Raw genomic sequence first — 21,957 nt, forward strand, 5'->3', positions numbered from 1 at the left:
TATAAAAGCCAATCCAATTCTGGTATTTTGCATAACGGCAGCATTAGCAAACCGAAACAAGCTGTAAACCATAGAAGATAGCAATTTGTTTCATTTGTTTATGCTCTCTATTACTTTAGTTAAGACATTTCTTTTTTTAATTTCTTAGTGAACTATAAGAATAAATTATATCATTTCATGCTTCCAAGAAACCTCCAAGAAAATATTCACATACAAATGCTAAATGTTTTTAGTTAATTACTTAAATTCTCTAAGTCCAGATTTTTTCCATTGTAAAATGAGGAAAAATACATGTTATGGGGTTGTTATGAGGATTTTAAAAAGGATGAGTTTAAAGCATTAAGCATAGTGCCTGACCCACAGTAAGTGTTCCACACATTATTACTGTTTGTCCATGTTGCCAGGTGTGCCAGTTTGAAACTGTTATGTACCCCCGAAAAGCCACTCTTTTAATCCAATCTTGTAAGTGCAAGACTTATTGCGAGTGGGACCTTTTGATTAGGTTGTTTCCATGCAGATGTGACCAACCCAATTGTGGGTGAGACCTTTTGATTATTCCCATGGAGATGTGACCCTGCCCATAAAAGTTGGGTCTTATTTAGTTTACTGGAGTCCTTAAGAGTGCTCAGGGAGAGAGCTCAAAGCTGACACAGACCCAGAAGCTTGCAGATGCAGACAGAAAGACATTTGGAGATGCTGAGTTAAGAGATGAAGCCCAGAGTTTGCCCCGGAGAAGCTAAGCGAGAACCCACAGAAACTTAAAGAGAAAGCCGCTGGAGTCAGAAGCTGAAAGCAATGCAACTTGGGAGCAAAGAACCAGCAGATGTGAGCCACATGCCTTCCCAGCTGACAGAGGTGTTCCAGACACCATTGGCCTTTCTTCAGTGAAGATATCCTCTTGTTGATGACTTAGTTTGGACATTTCCATGGCCTTAGAACTGTAAATTTTTGAACCCCCATTGTAAAAGCCAACCCATTTCTGTTATTTTGCATTAGCAAACCGGAACACCAGGATATTTAAAATAGGATTTTTAAAAGTAAATGTAGTTAAGCTTTTTATTCACAAATAAGTTTATTCACAAAATAAAGGTTTCTCTACAAAATTTTTTTAAATAAGATCATGTTTTAAAAATTGAGCATTTATTCAGTAGATATTTAACAGTCTAATAAATAACCACATTGGGAGAAATTCATGATTTTTTCAATTATTTCCATAGGTAAAAACAAATTCATGCAAAATTAATAAAAAGACTAATGACTCTTTCAGAACTACAAGACTGCTAGACCACATCCCCTGATCTCAATCAAACTTCATATTGGTTATTATGTCTCTTTTATCCTCTCCCTGTTATGTATATCTCCTCACCACTCCCAAGCCACAAAAAAGTCTCTCTAGGAACACAAATCAGCTTATACCACTCCACTGATATCTCATTTTCAATTCTCATCCATTGATTGCCCTCAGTGGATGAGGCCAATGTGTCTGTCACTGGCCTTTTAGGTAGCCACTTGTCTCAGAATATTAAATTCAATCAATGTTCATTCTAGGACTGTTCTACGTTCTGCATATGCAGTGAAAAACCAGCACAACAAAGATTCTGCCCTCATGAAAGAAAGGGAAGAGGATGGCAGGTGGTAAGGTCAGAAAAATAGACAGGGTCATTTAAGGGCATGGTAAGAAATTTTATTCAATCTGGAATGGGAAAGTACTTGTATTAGTTTCCTGTGACTACGATAACAAATTACCACAAACGGGTGGCTTAAAACAACAGAAAATTTATTTATTCTCTCACAATTCTGGAGGTCAGAAGTTCAAAATCAGAATCACTGGGCCGAAATCAAGATGTGAGCAGGGCCACACTCCCTCTGGAGGCTTTAGAAGAGAATACATTCTTTGCCTCTTCCAGCTTCTGGTGACTGCTGGCATTCCTTGGCTTGTAACTGCATCACTCCTGTCTCTGCCTCCATCTTCACATCACCTTCTCCTCTGTGTGTGTTTCTCAAATCTCCCTCTGCAATCCTCTTATAAGGATACATGTGATTGCATCCCTCTTATAAGGATACATCTAGTTAATTCAGAATAATCTCCTCATCTAAAATCCCTAACAATCATATCTACAAAGACACTTTTTCCAAGTAAGGTTTCATTTATAGGTTCCAGGGATTAGGACCTGGTATTTCTGGAGACTACTATTCTGCCAACCATACCACTTAAGTAATTTTCATGCAAAAGAATTATAAATTATGTTTGATGTTTTTAAAAGGAGCAAAAGTGGAAGCAATAGGTCCACTGTGGAGGCTGTTGTAGTAACCAGATGAGAGAGAACTGAGGCTTGAGAAGTAAAATTATACATTCTATGTCCATTGCAACCATGATCAGTTTATGAGAAGTTTGAACAGTAGCTAAGAATGAGGACTCAGGAGTCACACTGCCTGGTTCCAACCTAATTATACCACTGCTACCTTTGTGCCTGTGGGCAAGTTATTTAACTAAGTTGTTTCTTCCTCTATCAAGTGAATTTATAAAACTGCTATGAGGGTTCAAAGAGATAAAAATGTGTAAAATGTTTGCAAAGTACCATGTCCAACACATAATAGGCCCTCAATAAATGTCAGCTATAGCTATTTTTATCTGTGCCTATCATTGTACATTTTCTATATAACACAATTTTCACTTCATTTATTTTGGTTCTCATAATAAGTGAAAAAAAGCAAATAAATGAATCCAACAATTCAATAAGTAGATACTTTTCCATACTTCATTATAAAAGAGCCACCAAAGCTACATGGTCTAATTATATATCATTCCTATTTTAAATTTTAAAAAGCACTGAAGTATTTTAGAAGTTTATCTTAAACTATTTCACTTCTAGATAACTACAAGTTCAAATAAAATACTCAAATACAACATCTAAGATTTCAATTTATTATTGTGGAAAAATAAAGTGAATCAATAAAGACCAGAGAAAAATTTATTTCTTTTTCAAAAGATACTTTAGGATTAAATGGTATAACATGAATATAGAGTAACAACTATATTTTAAAGGGCCTTCACACTTGGGGAATTTAAATTAGAGATCAAAATATTCCCTCTCTAGATTCTTATTTAAATTCATCCCTGAGATAAGTGAACTATTTGCATACCATCCATTGTCCACTTTAGACACAATTTAGAAAATAAATTGTAGAAATACTGTGGATCAATTCAATTCTAATCCTCATTGTTTCTGCCATTTTATTCTTAATCTTAAATTCCTTCATCTCTAAAATAGTGAAAATAACAATCTGTTTAGAAAGTCATTTGTCAGTTAGCAGGTTACTGTAAGGATGAAATTTACCAAAAATAAAAATATCCTCCGTAAAGTTTTATAACAGATAAGGCCAGCAAAATCTTCAACATCATTTAATCCAATGTACTTTAAGATAAAGGTAAATTAAAAAATGAGTTCTAAGATCTGCTTATACTGCTGTTATGAATGTAGTAAAAACCTTGGGAATGGTTATCTTCTGGTATAAAATATTTTCTGCTCATGTCCTCAAATTCGCTAAAAGTAAATCATTCATAGAAGACTATTATTGAGTAAGTACTCAAACAATTTTCCTCATGGATTTAATGGACTCTGAGTTAAGATGCTGAACACCAGCAGAACCATATGGATGCTCAAGCTAGACAACTGGGAGTCATTACTGAGGTTTCCCTTCCCTCACTCACCACATCCACGAGTCTACTATGAAGTTCTGTTAATTCTACCTCAAAAAAATGTATCTCAGATATGTCCTCTGCTCTCACTGTCCTAATTAGCTGCCCTAATTCAAGCTGCCATCAAATATCACTAGGACTAGTGATATAGCTTCCTGATTGTCCCATTCCCAACCACTCTCAACACAACAATTAAAATGATCTTTGAGAAATGACCTGAGGACAAAGACCAAACACCTGTATACTCTTCGCCCCTGACCACCTCTTTAATCTCTTTTCAAATCACACCCACCACCATTCACTAGGTTCCAAACTGCAATCTGCCTGGATCACTCATTCCCTGATTCTACAAATGGCTGCTTCCCCCTGGCCCTTGAGATTTCAGCTTAAAACTCACCTCCTCAAAGAGGCTTTCCTTGACCTCTCTCTCAATACACAGTAAGTGCTCCTCACCCAACCACTCCTGTTACTTCATCTCATAGGCGCCTGTTCTTTACATTCAGGTGTATTTGTTTAATGTCTGTTTCCTCCCTCTATACTGTAACCTCCTTGAGGGCACGTTCCCTGTCTGTTTTGTTCCCTGTTTTCCCAGTGCCTTGCACAATGCCTGGCACATGGGAGGCAAACAATAAAGATTTGTGAACAAATAAATGAAATGTCATTATTATTAAATGTTTACTTTGGGGCAAAAGATTGCTTTTCTATAAAGTGAACTAAGAAATTATGGCCATCACAAAAGTAAATAAAGTAGCTATTTGAAATCTTGTCATTGGTTTTATCACTTGAAAATAACCACTCAAAAAAGAAAGGCAATTAAAGAAGGTTGTTAACCATGAGTATAATAAATCTTAATATATGAATACAATGACTTAAAAATAATTTGGAAGTTTTATAATTTGAAATAGGGTTCCTTAAATGTTTGGCTCCTTGCATGATATATTAAACTCTCTATAAAAGTCATTATTATTTGAGTTGCCCCCCTGAAGTCCTTCCCATTTGTTTAATTCTTCAGCATTTTTACATAAAGTCAGAATCACACAATTAAATACTGTCCTATTCTGTTCTTTGTTTTTCCATAGTCTTTAGGTCTTCCTGACATAGAATTAATCTGGGACTGTCTTTAAACTTTTTTTAAATCTCTTTCAGTACTCAGTACAAAGCAAGATAAATGAGGGTCCTGAATAAACAGTTGCTTATTGATTAACTAAAGGAATGAATGAAATCATTCAGCAATAAGGTTTTCTTAGTACATGTTCATTATAAAGTTTCTTTATATCCATGCATTCAAAATTCCACATTATGGATTAATTTTAACTGCTTTAAAAGCTAATTAAAATCATATCTTCTCTAATTCAGATATACCTTACACTTTCAGAATATGCATTTGATTCTTTGTACAAATATGTTAGTTAGTTGCCTGCATTATGAACCCATCTGCAAAATAATTCAGAGGCCTCTAAAGGTCTCCACTCTCTCCCGTGTCTTTTAGTCTCTCCCGTGTCTTTTAGTCTCGCTTTATGATTCTCTGGACATCAAATATGCTATGGACCTCATTTAGCCTGCTGACCACAGAGTGTGGCATACTTGATATTTTTAGCTTTAAATCTAATTCACATATTTACATTAACTCCTTAGCCAAGTAGACCTAACCACCTGTTCCCTTCCAATATTGTTTAACTAGCACTTCTAGGTGCCATGTTAACAAGCTTAAGTCAGTTAATATCATGAAGTCAAATGCAATATTACACCTGGATTGTCTAGGCTTAATTCCATTGAAATCATGGCATGACTCTTGGAAAAACAGATACTAAAAAGCTTCAGTATTCCCTTGATTCAATTTCAAAGCACAATAAATGACAAAACAAACATCTTCTCAATTCATCACTGTAACTAGTAAAAAATTCCCATTGCCTACATCTAAATGTGGGTAACTTCTGAGAATAGCATGGTATATCCTTGACCTAATTGACAGTAACTGTAACTATGCGATATACACCTAAAAATAAAACATAACCAATGAAATTAATAATTATAGTAAACATGTATAAATGAATTTTAAAATTATGAAAAATGTTATAACCAAACAGAAAGCTGAAGCAAAGTATACAAAACCCACTATTAGCAAATGTAATCCCCATTAGCATGTATTCTTCCTGACCTAACCCCATCAGTAAGCTCCTAGAGGACACAGAGAGTGTTGTCAATTTTGTCCATTCAGTTCTTACAATGAACAGCACTTTGCACATAGGGGCACTCAATAAATATTTGTTAAACAGAGGAAAAAATGTTCCAGTAGATCAAATATTTTTGTTCATAGCGGGAGAACCAAATCTGAAGGAATTTAGAAAGCAATAAAATAAATTTAAAATAAATTATGAAGGCCACAATTTAATCTTTATTGAAGTTACCCCAGGGTCACCATTATGAATACCACTTAAATGATATTTTTGATGTTGTAGAAATACTATTAACATAGATTTAAGTCAACAGAATGCCAAATAAAAGAGCTATGATTTTATGAGAAAAATTAAGAATTTTTGAGTTATTTTAAAAGGCCAATTTTATTATAATGTCTCCACTGAGAAAATGACTAAAGAACATAAGATTTCTTTATGTTTATAGCCATTTTCTATAAACATTTTCATAAATCAAAATGTGCATCATAATACTTCCTCCATTAAACTATTAATTACAAAAGATCGGCCATCAAAAGCTCTAAAGTTTTCTTCTCACAGTGACAAAATGCAACTGGAGAAAAATGGGAAATTCAAATTGTATTTCATACCAACTTACTCTGACTTTTGGCAAAACTCTCCGAAGTGTCTCAGCAGGATTCTGTCGCATCAAAAATGGAAGATTTGCAATCACACTTGTACCTTGGATATCTTGCCCAGCACTGCCAAATGAAACACAAATTTTAAATTTGAGATAATAAGTTGAATTCCTAGTTTATTAAAAATAAATGTAATGAAAATGAATCAATAAATTAATAAAATAAAAAGCAGGGATTAATTTGAAAAATGATTGCTTTTCATGATAAACACTCAGACTTCTGACAAAGTTTTAAACTTTAAAAACATCATGTCAATATAAAAATAAACCAGAATTGAAATATCACTAAATAAATCTTATGACAAATGCATGAAGATACTATGCTTACGAATAAACACCAGTCCCTATCTATATGCATTTTAAAGTCTAAAAGTCTTGAGAGTATTTTTAAATACTTAAAATTTCTACTTCATTTTTTCTGGTGATCTGCCAGTTTACTGTACTTTTTTAAAAAAAGTAAGTGATACTATTTCAGCATGGTAAAATATTAATAATCATAGCAATAATAATTACAGCAATAAAATCAACTAGAGCAGAATCATGAAACAAATTTCTTCTGGTATGATGAAATTACCTGTTGCCTTAGACTTACATCATGAGTTTCCAGAAACTTCTTAAACATATATTCAATACTCTAAAAGTCATCAGGACGTATTTAAAAATTCCCTTTTTGCCATAATATTCATTAGGACAATAACGCTTTAACAAAATCATCTCAGTGATAATCCAGTGGCCCAAATATCTGAGAAGAAGTTTCAGATTCTTCTGAAAACACATTTCCATGAAGTACAAAAATTCTTTGTTTTTGAAATACAACCTGAGGAAAAGTTTTGAAGTTTTGCAGGTACTTGAAATACATGAGATTAAGAGGCTAGTATTTGTGACACCACACCATAAGGAAACTCCACATGTTCTTAGCTAAAACCAAATTAAATAATAATTTTCCATAATATTTATCTATCTTAATTTATTTTTACTTGTCTCTTCAAATGGAAGAATTCTTACCTATATTATATGTATGTAAGACTTTAATACATGTTTTTTAATACTACTTGAGCTTTATTTTGCACAGACATTTCATTAATTAATCTAATTCTGAACAGAGCTTTCATTTTGGACCAAACAATCTGTCATGGCAATAAATAATTAGGCATTTAAGAAAAGCCAATTTTTTATTTGACTTAATGTAGCCTTACATTTAAGAAGCTATGGATACAGTCTTGAATTTCAGCTTACTAAAATAGGATAGTGTTCTAGTTTGCTAATGCTGCCTGTTATACAAAATACCAGAAATGGATCGGCTTTTATAAAGCAGTTTATTTGGTTACAAAGTTACAATCTTAAAGACCATAAAGTGTCCAAGGTAAGTCATCAATAATCGGGTAGTTTCACTGGAGGATGGCCAGTGGTGTCCAGAAAACCTCTGTCAGCTGGGAAGGCATGTGGCTGGCGTCTGCTCCAGAGTTCTAGTTTCAAAATGGCTTTCTCCCAGGATGTTCCTCCCTAGGCTTCACTCCTCAAAAATGTCACTCTTATTTGCTCTTGGGGCGTTTGTCCTCTCTTAGCTTCTCTGGAGCAAAAGTCTGCTTTCAAAGGCCATCTCTAAAATGTCTCTGTAACCTGAAGCTCCTCTCTCAGCTCCTGTGCGTTCTTCAAAGTGTCCCTCTTGGCTGCAGCAAGCTTGCTCCTTCTGTCTGAGCTTATACAGTGCTCTAGTAAACTAAAAAGGCCCATGCTGAATGGGCAGGGCCACACTTCTATGGAAAATATCCAGTCAGAGTTATCACCTATAGTTGTGTGGGTCGCATCTCCAGGAACACACTCAATCAAAGAATTACAATCTAATCAACACTAATACATCTGCCCACACAAGATTTCATCAAAGACACTGACATTTTGGGGGACATAATACATTCAAACTGGCACAGATAGCTTCTATTTAACAGTATAAGCTTTTGTTTCCCTGACAAAATATTTAAACTTTTTATTAAATTCACATTCCAAAGTTGTTTACAGCCTTAAGTTCCTCACTGTAACAAGTCTGATTACTTGCAGAGATAGTTTTACTATAATATTAATACATGATTTGGAGTTCAAGATCAAATACCAGAAGCTAAGAATCCTTTAAATGTGCCTTATGAAAAGGAGTGGCTTATTTTTCAATGACAAAAACAAAACAAAATAAAACCAACAACAGGAACTTTTAAGTTGGAATTAGAAAATTCTTAGTCTACTTAATTAAAAGTTAACTGAGTAATCAATGACCTAACAAATGAAACCAATTCTAATCTGCTGTCTAGTAACTTAGACATTTGAGTGTATAAAAAACAAGCACACGTACATACCACGACAGTCAAAATACAGCAATTCTGAAAATGATTAGAAAAGCTCATCTGACACTGCGTTAGCAAATATCAATTTATAGGAGGACTAACGCAATTGTTTTAAACAAATACTTTTTCTGTTGACTGAGGACCTAGGGGAAAAAATGGGGATAATTTAATTGTTATGAAAATTCTAAATTTCTAAGAAAAACTGTATCTTCCAGATTGGCGTCAGCAAACCAGAAAACCAGCTGGCCTGTTTTTGTGACACCGCTATGTTCTTTCATTTACAATTGCCTATGCATGCTTTTATACCACAATGGCAGAGTTGAATAGTTATGATAGACACAGTATGGTCCACAAAGTGTAAATTATTTGCTATCTAGCTTTCTATGGAAAACATTTGCTGACTGCTGTTCTAGATGCTTGCTAGATAAAAATGGTCTTAAGTGCAGAGCTTTTGGAGAACAAAGTTCAATAATCATCTAAAATAGAACGAAATGAGACAATATGTATAGGAAATACACAAACATTGATTTAGAATATAACTCATAAGATAAAATCAGCAGAAGATTCTTTTTTTATTCTTTGGGAGGTGAAAATTTTTATTGAAAATTTATCAGTTCAAACACAAGGTACACTCACAATCACTGAGCTCTCGCCCTATGCCCTAGTGGAAAACAGGTTAGAACAAAGGAAAAATTAGATCTGGTTGAAGAGACAAAATTGACACTTATAAAATAATTCTGAACAATTAAAGACAGATTATGAATCCTAAATTATGGGGTCTAAACTTTAAATCCTCTGGGTGTCCGGTAGAGAGAGATTATTGTGGACTGGAATGAGGGGGAATTTCACAAAAAAAGAGAACCTCTTCCAGGTTTCAGCCTCCCATCCCATAAGATCTCCTCACTTTCGGATGCATGGGAGAAGACAGACCCATTACCCAGAAGGCCATTCAACGTTTTCCTACCTGGGGAAGAAAGAGAAGGAAAGACAGGGTGACCCCTGTGGGTCTCTTGCAGGATTAAAATTCTGTGTTAAAGCACAAGAGGCTTTGGGAGTAACTGCGTAGGTGGCAAGGAGAAGATTCTTTTTAAAACAAATATTTAATATTTTAAAGAACTTAGTTTTACAGAAAAGACATTTAAATAATACATACTTATTTACTTATTTTTGCATTAAATTGATCATTTAACAAAGCTGAGAAAAATACAGAAAGCAGGTCCAAGAAACTAAAGGGAAAACATAACATTGGAAATTTTCTTCAGCTTTCCACTTTAATGGCTAAAGATACAACACAGACTTGTGCATCATATTCATATGTTCTCTTTAACAACATGTCTGTCAGTCTTAAGCCGGAAACACTTTGCAGTCCCTGTACTGAAGACAGTAGAGTAAGGGCAAGGCAGAGAGAGGAACTTGGACGTAGCTTTCCGAGCTGTCTTCCTGAAATGCCACACCAGTGGATGGAACTGGTATTTCACATATCCAAAACATGATCCATAGACCCGACCTGAGGAGCTAAGTTGGCAGCACAGAGAGGAGTGGAAGCTAGTTAGTTCCCCGGAACAACTAATAAACAGCAGGAACAACTAGTAAATAACCTGGAATAACTGCAGGGAGACAAACATGACTGTCCACTCATCATATACCAACCTGAATTGGGAGGAATGCTGGAGACTGCAGCATAAAATCTGTAAGTAAAAACTGCAGACCCAAGCTGAGAGCCCCTCCCTCACAGCAGCCTGAACTGCAAAGCCTTGCGGGGCTAGAGAGCAGCACTCTCTGAACAAGTGAATATACCTCAGACCAATTCCAACTGGGATTTTCATGTTGACCGCTCAGTACAAACCACTAATCCCCAAAAAGCAGAGACTTTTGGTGATGACTGACCTTGGAGAGTCAGGGGACATATCTGTCTCAGGACGGGGAGACCAAAGGATTGGGTGCTATCTCTGGCTGATGGGTGAATCTGGGGGCCGTAGACTGACCCTGAAAAGGGGCTTTCTGTCCCTTTCTCTCTCTCTCAATCTGGGTGGCTCAGTGCTCAAAGCCTCAACCATTTTCAGCTCACAGTGCTCTGCAGTCCAGAAAGCCTCAGCCACTTTAAACTCTCAGCACTCTGACCCAGATAAGGGTGGAGATAGCAGAGTCAGAGAAACAAAGAACCTATTTATATGCAAATGACCTCCTCTAGGGGGGCATATCTTCCCAAAAGGAAAGGGGTGGGGCCCAGCTCTACTACCCACCTTCCATTCAGAACCAGACCTCAGAGCCTGGAGGAGAACAGCCACAGGCCACACCTCCTTACACTAGTCTGGAGTGACAGGACACCTGCTGAGCAGAAAAGCACAGGTGTGTCAATCCTCTAGGACACACCATCAGGGAAACAGGATACTGAATATTTCCTCCTTCTGAGACCTGAGCCTGTCCTCATCTGGGAAAACCTGATTGGGATGACCAAGGAGGTCAGATGCCTAGACAACAGAAAACTACAACCTACACTAAGAAAAACAAAGTTATGGCCCAGTCAAAGGAAGAAACTTACACTTCAACTGAGATACAGGAATTTAAACAACTAATGCTAAATCAATTCAAAAAGTTTAGAGAAGATATGGCAAAAGAGATAAAGGCTATAAAGAAAACACTGCGCATACATAAGGCGGAAATCAAAAGTTCGAAAAAACAACTGGCAGAATCTATGGAAATGAAAGACACAACACAAGAGACAAAAGACACAATGGAAACATACAACAGCAGATCTCAAGAGGCAGAAGAAAACACTCAGGAACTGGAGAACAAGGCACCTGAAAGCCTACACACAAAAGAACAGATTGAGAAAAGAATGGAAAAATGTGAGCAACATCTCCTGGAACTTAAGGACAAAATGAAATACAGGAATGTACATATCATTGGTGCCCCAGAAGGAGAAGAGAAGAGAAAAGGGGCAGAAGCAATAATAGAGGAAATAATCAATGAAAATTTCCCATCTCTCATGAAAGACATAAAATTACAGATCCAAGAAACGCAGCATACTCCAAACAGAATAGATCTAAATAGACCCACACCAAGACACTTACTAATCAGATGATCAAACGTCAAAGACAAAGGGAGAATCCTGAAAGCTGCAAGAGAAAAGTGATCCATCACATACAAAGGAAGCTTAATAAGACTATGTGCAGACTTCTCAGCAGAAACCATGGAGGCAAGAAGGAAGTGGTGGGATATATTTAAGATACTGAAAGAGAAAAACCACCAACCAAGAATCCTATATCCAGCAAAACTGTCCTTCAAACATGAGGGAGAGTTCAAAATATTCTCTGACAAACAGACAATGAGAGAGTTTGTGAACAAGATACCTGCCCTACAGGAAATACTAAAGGGAGCACTACAGACTGATAGGAAAGACAGGAGTGAGAGGTTTGGAACACAATTTTGGGTGATGGTAGCACAGCAATGTAAGTACACTGAACATAGATAACTATGAATATGGTTGAAAGAGGAAGGTTAGGAGCAAGTGGGGCACCAGAAGAAAAGAGAAAAGATAAAGACTAGGACTATATAACTCAGCAAAACCTAGAGTGTTCAACAATTGTGATAAAATGTACAAATATATTTTTCCACGAGGGAGAACAAAGGAATGTCAACCTTGCAAGATGTTAAAAATAGGGAGGTACTGGGGGAAAAATACAATCAACGTAAACTAATTAACAGAATCATTGTATTATGTTTCCTTTAATGTAACAAAGGCAATATACCAAGGTAAATGCAGATAAGAGGGGGGCATAGGGGAGGGGTGTGAGACTCTTGGCATTGGTGGTGTTGTCTGACTCTTTATTCTACTTTGATTTAAGGTTATCTTTCCTTCTGCTGCTTCTTAGCTGTCATATTTTTGTTGTTGTTTTTTTCCTCTTTCTTTTTTCTATTTCTTTTCCTCTCTGACTTCTTTGACTCTTCCTCCTGCTTTGTGGAAGAAATGTAGATGTCCTTATATAGATAGTGGTGAGGGTGGTGAACACATAAATATGTGACTATACAGGGAACCATCGATTGTTTACTTAGGATGGAATGTATGGCATGTGAACAAAACCATCCTAAAAACAAAAGGAGGGGAGGGTTGAATATGAAACCTTGAGGGCAATATACTGAGTGAAATAAGCCAGACACATAGGGACAAATATTGCAGGGTCTCACTGATAGGAACTAATTATAATATGTAAACACATGGACATGAAATATAAGTTGCCAAGATATAGAATGGGACTAAAGAATGGGGAGTGGTTGCTTAGTATGAGCAGAATGTTCAACCAGGATGAACTTAAATGTTTGGAAATGAACAGGGGTGATGGTAGCACATTGTGACAATAACTTACAGTGCTGAATGGTGCATGAATGTGGTCAAAAGGTGAAGCTCAGAGTCATGTATGTCACCAGAAGGAAAGTTTGAGTTTAAAAGATGGGAATGTATAAAACAGTAAACCTTGTGGTGGGCAATGTCTGAGATTAACTGTACAAATATTAGAAATCTCTTTCATGAACCAGAACAAATTTATGACACTACAACTAGAAGTTAACAATAGAGGGGCATATAGGGAAAAAAATATATACCTAGTAGTATTTCTACGTTCTTTCACAAACTAACAAATGTACTATACCAATACTACAAGTCAACAATGGAGGGGGGCTGGTTAGGGATATGGAAGGATTTGAGTTTCCTTTTCTTTCTTTCTTTTTTTTTTTTTTTTTTTTTGGTCTTTATTTCTTTTCTAGAGTAATGAAAATGTTCTAAAAATTGAACAAAAATTAATTGTGGTGATGGATGCACAGCTGTGTGATGGTACTGGGGGCAAATGATTGTATACTTTCGATCTTTGGGTAATTGTATGGTATGTGAACAATCACAATGAAAAAAAAAATTCTAGGGAATCCATAGACCTTTCACTGTTACAGTTTGTTATTTTACAGATAATATGAAAAGGTTCTTCTAGGTTTACCATATCCAGGATTGCCTCTAAAGACAACCTAACATCTCCAAAACCTGGAGCCATTCTTTGAAGTTGGCTGGTCTGTAACCTTCCCCTTTCATCTAGATTTGTTTTCCATGCTATATCCAAATTTCCAATTATAGTTACTCCCTTAATGATGCCTGCCTTTTCTGCAAACTCCTTCTTGGGCTTTAGGCAGTATAAATACTGGTGTGTATCCATTGGCTGCAAACAGGCTCTTGACCCAAATGTAGATAGACATTCTCCAGCTTGGTTGACAGAATTTAGTTCTGCTACATTGCACATTACAGATGGCTCCAATGAAACCTTCTCCATAAATATGGGTGAGGTTGTAATATTCTGAATCTTGGCTTTAAGAAATAATTACTTCATCAGTCTCTACATTGTAAAATTTGGTTTTCACATCCAATGGTTTGAGAACCTGAAATTGAAACAATTTTCTAAAATACATTTTTTTCTCCACTCTGAGTTGTATAACTCACTGCACACACAAAGCTTCTCTGAAGACAGGTTACTGGTGAGCTTGGGCTCCACTGTCAGATAGCAAGGCACAGGGCAATGTCTGCTGGTCCTTCTCTTCCAGGTTTCTTTGCTTCCAGTCTGTGGCTTTTTCTCTAAACCTCTCTGGTGTTCTCTCTTTCAGCTTCTCTTCATCTCATCTCTTAGCTTCTGTACATGTTTTATCTTCTTACAAAGGACTTCAGTATGAGGATTAAGAACCAAATTACATGGTTTTTAAAAGAGATTGTTTAAGTAATATATTTATTTGCTTCAGAGTTAAGTTGTTAAAAATAAGCATATCCTGGTTCTAGATGAAGCCATCCTGCTATGAAAAAGGCTTTTTCTCTGTTGCTGTAAAATACAGGTCACCATAACCATACACTGTTTTCACCTCTCTCTTAGTAGAAACTTTTAATAGACAAAACCAAGAAGGAAAGGGGCTAGGAATTGAAATAGGGAACCCATGGCAAGATGGGGAGAGGACCAAAAAAATGGGTAATAAAGTTGCAGATAAGACTACTACATGTAGTAGGTTGAATGGTGGCCCCCTCAAAAGATATGTCCATGTCCTAATTCCTGGAACCTGTGAATGTTATATTATTTGGAAAAGGGATCTTGAGATAGAGATCATCCTGGATTATCTGGGTGGGCCCTAAATCCAATGACATGTATACTTATAAGACACACACACAGAGGATAGACAGAAGAGGAGGAGGAAATATGACCATGGAGACAGAGACTGGAGTGATGCCGCTACAAATTAAGGAATGTTAACAGCCACCAAAAGCTGAAATAGTCAAGGAAGGAGTCTTCCTAGAGTCTTCAGAGGGAACATGGCCTTGGATGACACCTTGATTTCAGACTTCCAGCCTTCAGAACTGTGAGAAAACACATTTCTGTTGTTTTAAGCCACCCAAGTTGTAGAAACTTGTTACAGCAGCCACAGGAAATCAACATACTACCACAGAACTGAAAGAGAAATATCTGAAAAGATAATGTTTAATATCACAGTATCTAGTACTGAGTAGGAGTTCAGTAAATATCTATTGAAAGGATGGATGAATGGATGGCTAGCTGGATGTCAGGAATATTTGATACTAAACATTCAATGAATTTTATTCATTAACTCTGTAATTAGGAAGAAAAAGAGTATTATGTACAGTACCTCTGTGAATTTTATTCATTAACTCTGTAATTAGGAAGAAAAAGAGTATTATGTACAGTACCTCTGTGTGGTTTGAATCTATTATGCATCCCAGAAAAACCATGTTCTTTTAATCCAATCTTGTGGGTGCAGACTTATTGTGGGTGGGATCCTTTTTTTCCAATCATAGTTTTATTGTGGAATACAACACATATACGTAGAAGTGTTAACTTTTCAAGTGCAATTTAACAAGTAGTTAGCAAATTTCAAAGAATGTTATGGGTTACAGTTCCATGGTTTCATTTATTTGCTTATTGTGAAATATAACATATATGCAAAAAGGTAGTAACTTTCAAACTGCAATTTAACAAGTAGCTATAGAGTAAATTTCAAACTGTATGGGTTACAGTTCCACCATTTTCATTCTTTCCAACTAGCTATTCTAATACCCTAGCAACTAAGAAAAAGAAAATTGTATAGAGATTCAGTATTAACAATCCTTTGTCAAATTCCATCTCGTCTGTGGCAACCCCTTCCTCTAGTTTAATCTCTTTCCCAATCTTCCAGGATGTCTAGGCAGGGACCATCCTAACTTGTTCATGTTGAAAAGGGATACTGACATTACGGGAAAGGAGGACTCATTTGGTTGATGTTCTTGAAGAGGCTATTGCCTCTGGGTTTTGGAACTTCACTGGCATAGGAGCTCTCTGCAGACTATGTTTCTGAAGAATAAACTTAGTGAGTGAAACTTTTATACAGTTTGAGATAAGGATCCAGGTATTCTTTAGGGTTTTCAGGATTACTGTTGAATTGGGCTTATCATATTGTGGCCAACTGGCATATCCAGCTGAAGCTTGCATAGGAGTAACCTCCAGAACAGTCTCATGACTCTATTTGAAATCTCTTAGCCACTGAAACCTTATTTTGTTGCCTTTTGGTCAAAAAGGCATTCTCAACCCCTCAATGCCAGGGTCAGGCTCATTTCTGGAATCCGTGTCCCACACTGCCTGGGAGACTCATTCATCTGGGGGGTCCTGTCCCACATCATGGTTAGGGTGATAAATTTATCTGCAGAGTTGGCTTTAGAGAGAGAAAGTCCACATTTGAGCAACAAAAGAGGTTCTCTGGAGGTGATTCTTAGGCATAATTATAGGTGGGCTTAGCCTTCCCTTTACAACCATAAGTTTCACAAGAGCAAGCCTCAAGATCAAGGGCCTTGACTTATAAAGTAGGGTTCCTAAGTTCACATAGCATATGTTATGTCCACAATAACCCATCAAAATCTTTACACACTGATGTTCTTAGTGGCATTGTTCACAATTGCCCACAGACGGAAACAACCGAAATGTCCTACATCAGATGAGCAGATAAACAAAATGTGGTACATACGTATGATGGAATACAATGCAGCAGTGAGAAGGAACAAGGTTATGAAGCATATGACAACGTGGATGAACCTTGAGGACATAATGCTGAGTGAAATAAAATCAGTTACAAAAGGAGAGATACTGTATGTTACCACTAATGTGTACTCCGTGAAAAACGTAAAACAAGTGTCTTATATTGTAAAATATAGGGGACCTAGAGATAGAAAGCAGCTAGTGAAGGGGGAACGATAATCTAGTAAGAACAGATAAGACATTGATGGTAATCTTAATGATACGGGAATGCTCAGGAATGACTATGGTTCATTAATTTTCTTGTGGTATGGTAGAAGCATATTGGAAGCAATGAAGTTATTTTAGGATATTTGTTTTTCTTATTCCTTTAGTTTGGAAATGTTTTTTTTTTTAATTTTTTGATAAATAAAGTTAATAAAAATAAAAAACTCACATTATCATCACTTAGTTGTACGATCCTCATCGCTCTCCATTTTAAACAATTCTCATGACACAAAACACTCCAAGCTCTTTTCAGCCCTCAATTATTTGCCTCTAGTATTTGTGTGGTACCAGTAAGGTATTCCTATTAATTATAGTTGTGGGTGGAATCTTTTGATTAGGTTGTTTCCATAGAGATGTGACCCACCCACATGTGGGTGGGACCTTTTGATTAGATTATTTCCACGGAGACATGACCCCATCCATTCAAGGTAGGTCTTAATTAGTTTACTGGTGTTCCCTATGAGAGGATAAAAGGCAGAGACATTTTGAAGAGAGCTCAGAGCTGACACAGACACAGACGCTTAGAGAGAAAATGCCCAGAGACATTTTGGAGACAGCTGTTGAAACCAGAACCAGGAGAGAAGCTAAGAGATGAAATCCAGAGTTTGCCCTGGAGAAGCCAAGAGAGGATCCCCAGATGCCTGGAGAGAAACACTCTGGGAGAAACAAGTAAAGACATACAGGAGCTCAAGAGAGAAGCTAAGATGGAAGCCCAGAGACATTTTGGAGAAAGCAACAGAAAGGTGGAGCTAATCCCAGGAGAGGCCCAGCAGACAACGGCCAAGTGCCTTCCCATGTGACAGAGGAATCCCCAGATGCCATAAGCCTTTCCTCAGAGAAGGTATCTACCTCCTGATGCCTTAATTTGGACATCTTCATGGCCTTAGAACTGTAAGCTCTAATAAGCTCCACTGAAAAAGTCAAACCGTTTCTGGTAATTTGAATTACGGAAGCTTTAGCAAACCAGAACAACCTCATAAACGTGACAACAAAACATTGCAGAGAAAATTTACTGTGTATCTATTTGAATGAGCTCAGGATTTCTGCACATCTGGCAAGAAGTTGTTTGATGACATGCTTGATAGCATGGAGCACAAGTTTGCCAATAGTTTTCTGAAACATGAGGGCTTGAGAGATGATCTCTAAGTATACAGAGAATTCCATAAAGCTCATTTAGTTTCAGTCAGTGATTCTTGACCAAGAGAACACATTTTAATTTGCTAGGAAGCATTTTCACATAACTTATGAATGAGGCCCTACCTATGAGATTCTAAATCAAAATCTAGACAATAAGTAATATGTTTTTTACTTTTTAACTTACAACTGCTATAGGTTCACAGAAAAATCATGCATAGTACCAGGTTCTGATATACCCCCTCATACACATACAGTTTTCCCTATTATTAACATTTTATATTAGTGAGGTAACTTTGTTACAACTGATGAAACGATATCGTTATAATTCTATTAACTATAGTCCATAGTTTACATTAGGGTTCACTCTTTGTGTTGGGCAGTTCTAAGGGTTTGTTTTTATTTTTATGGTGGCAACATACATAAAACCTAAAATTTCCCATTTTAACCGCTTTCAAGTATACAGTTCAATGGTGTTAATTATATTCACAATGTTTTGCTACCATCACTACTATCTACTACCAAAACTTTTCTATCACCCCAAACAGAAACTCTACCAATTAAGCTCAAGTCTCATTCCCCATCCTTGCACCTGGTAACTTGTATACTTATTTCTGACTCTATGAATTTGAAAATTCAAATTATTTCTTATCAATGAGATCAGAAAATATTTGTCCTTTTGTGTCTGGCTTACTTTACTCAACATGATGTCTTTAAGGTTCACCCACGTAGCAGCAGGTATCAGAACTTCATTCCTTTTACAGCTGAATAATATTCCATTCTAAACATTTACCACATTTTGTTTATCTGTTCTCAATTTTATGGACGCTTGCATTGTTTCTATCCTTTGGCAAATGTGAATAATGGCACTATTAACATCAGTGTGTAAATATCAAGATGCAGCTTTCAATTTTTCTGCGTATATACCTAGAAGTGGAATTGCCAGATCACATGGTATGATGACTTGAAGCTGTATGTACTTCAGAAAAACACATTCTTAAATCTAATCCATTCCTGTGAGTGTGAACTCACTGTAAGTAGGAACTATGATGAGGTTACTTCAGTTAAAGTATGTCCCACCTCAGTCAGGATGGTCTTAATCCTGTTACTGGCGTCCTTTATAGAGAATGAAATTCAGAAAGAGAGAGAGAAAGTCATAGGAGGCAAGAAGTTGAACCCAGAAGAGAAGAGAGAGACCAGGAGACACTGCCATGTGTTATGCTCAGCACCCCAGGATCACCAGCAGACGGCCTCAGAATGCCACAATCTTTGGGGAGAAAGCATCACCTTGATGATGCCACGATATGGACTTTCTTTCAGCCTCAAAACCATAAGCTAATAAATTCCCATCGTTTAAGCCTACTGATTGTATGGTATTTGCTTAAGCCACCCAGGAAACTAAAACATGGTAATTCTGTACTTCACTTTCTGAGAAACCATCAAAATGTATCCACAGTGGCTGTACCATTTTACATTCCCAATGAAAATATACAAGCATTCCTATTTTTCTACATCCTCACCAGCACTTATTACCCTTTTTTTTCTTAACAACGCCATACTAACAGGTGTGAAAGTGTATCTCATTGTGGTTTAGTCTCCATTTCGTTATGGTTAATTATGTTGGGCATCTTTTCTTGTGCTCATTGGATATTTGTATATCTTCTTTAGAGAATTCAAGTCCTTGGCCCAATCTTTAATTGGGTTGTTTGCTTTTTGTGGTTGATTTGTAGGATTTCTTTATGTATTATGGATATTAAACTATTACCAGACATAGGACTTTAAATGTTTTCTCATTCTGTAGTTTGTACTTTCACTTTCTTAATAATGTCCTTTGATGGACAAAGTTTTTAATAGACTGACAATTAATAAGGAAATAGAAGATTTGAACAACATTAAAAACCAATTAGGCCTCCCAGAAAGATACAGAAGACTCCACCCCAAAGCACTAGAATACACCTTTTTCCCAAGTGCACATGGAATATTCTTCAAAATAGACCATATGTTAGGTCACACACCAAGTCTTAAGAAAGTTTACAAGACTGAAATCATCCGAAGTATCTTCTCTGACCACAATGGAATAAAACTAGGAATAGCAGAAGGAAAACTTGAAAATTCACAGATAAAAAGAAATTAAACAACACACTCCTAAAGATCCAATGGCTCAATTCAGCATTAGCCCGATTTCAAAGCCACACAAATAAGAAAAATAGAGATCAATATCCTTTATGAATATGGATACAAAAATTCCTCAACAAAATACTCGCAAACCAAAACCATTGACATATTAATAGGATTATCTACAATGAACAAGTAGAATTTATCCCAGAAATGCAAGGGAGGTTCAACATCCAGGAATGCAAGGAAGGCTCAACATACAAAGTTCAATAAATATAATAAACCACACTAATGAAACAAAGTAGAAAAAAACACAATAATCTCAACTGATGTAGAAAAAGCATTTGGAAAAATCCAAAACCCTTTCATAATAAAAACAAACTAGGAATGGAAGGGAATTCCCCAAACTGATAAGGGTATTTATGAAAACCCACACCTAACATAATACTCAATGGTGAAAACTGAAGGATGTCCCCCTAACATCAGGAACAAGACCCATATGCCCACTTTCACCACTTCTATTTAACATTGTGCTTGAAGGTCTACCCAGAGTAAGAAAAAGAAATAAAAGGCATCCAAGTTGGAAAGAAAGAAGTAAAACTATCTCTATTCACAGATGATATCTTATATACAGAAAATCCTAAGGCATCAAAAAAAAAAACACTATTAGAGCTAATAAACAAATTCATCAAAGTTGCAGGTTACAAGATCAACACAAATATTAGTTGTATTTCTATTCAGTAGCAATAAATAATTCAAAATTGAAATTAGAAAAACAATACCATTTACAGTAGTATCCAAAAGAATAAAATATCTATGAGTAATTTAACCAAAAAAGTGGAATAAGTTGTATACCAAAAACCACAAAACATTGCTAAAAATTGAGAGAAGACCTAAAAATCTAGAAAGGCATCATGTGCTCATGTATTGGAAGACTTAAAATTGTTAAGATGGCAATATTACCTGAAGTGATCTATCGATATGATGCAATCACTAATAAAATATCAATGGCCTTTTTTGCCAAAATGGAAAAGTCAATCCTCAAATCCACATGGAATTCAAAGGGGCCCTGAATGGGCAAAACAAAAATTGCAAAGTAGGAACCAAGTTGGAGGACTCACACTTCCCAATTTCAAAGCTACCATGACCAAAACAGTATGGTACTGGCATAAAGATGGACATATAACCAATGGAATAGAATTGAGTGTACAGAAATAAGGCCATTCTTCTATTTCCAACTGATATTCAACAAAGAAACCAACACCATTAAATGTGGAAGGACAGACTTTTCAACAAATGGTGTGGCACAACTGGTATTCACATGCAAAATAATGTAGTTGCGTACCTATCTCATGACATATAAAAACATTAACTCAAACTTGAACAAAGACATAAATGAAAGAACTAAAGCTATAAAACTCTTAGAAGAAAACATGGGAGTAAATAATATGTCCTTGGGTTTGGCAATGGATTCTTAGATGACACCAAAAGCATGAGCAATAAGAGAATAAATTCAAATAAATTGGACTTCATC

General features: G+C 36.2%; 1 protein-coding gene and 1 pseudogene across 6 annotated transcripts in view; both read right to left on the minus strand.

The window, feature by feature from the left end:
- Positions 1 to 21,957, minus strand: part of PPP4R4 (protein phosphatase 4 regulatory subunit 4) — a 221,815-nt gene that overhangs the window by 111,034 nt on the left and 88,824 nt on the right. For 3 of the 6 annotated variants that reach the window (XM_037831974.1, XM_037831972.1, XM_037831971.1), the window contains exon 3: positions 6,494 to 6,596. The exons of 1 other annotated variant lie outside the window; for it this stretch is intronic. In XM_037831974.1, the coding sequence (XP_037687902.1) occupies positions 6,494 to 6,596 (103 nt within the window). Of the gene's footprint in view, positions 1 to 6,485; positions 6,600 to 21,957 lie in introns of those variants that run through there. 2 more of the 6 variants (XM_037831975.1, XM_037831976.1) reach the window with 2 other exon arrangements.
- LOC119531121 lies at positions 10,124 to 14,350 on the minus strand (annotated as a pseudogene).

Source organism: Choloepus didactylus, chromosome 4 (assembly GCF_015220235.1).
Source record: "Choloepus didactylus isolate mChoDid1 chromosome 4, mChoDid1.pri, whole genome shotgun sequence".
NCBI lineage: Eukaryota > Metazoa > Chordata > Mammalia > Pilosa > Megalonychidae > Choloepus > Choloepus didactylus.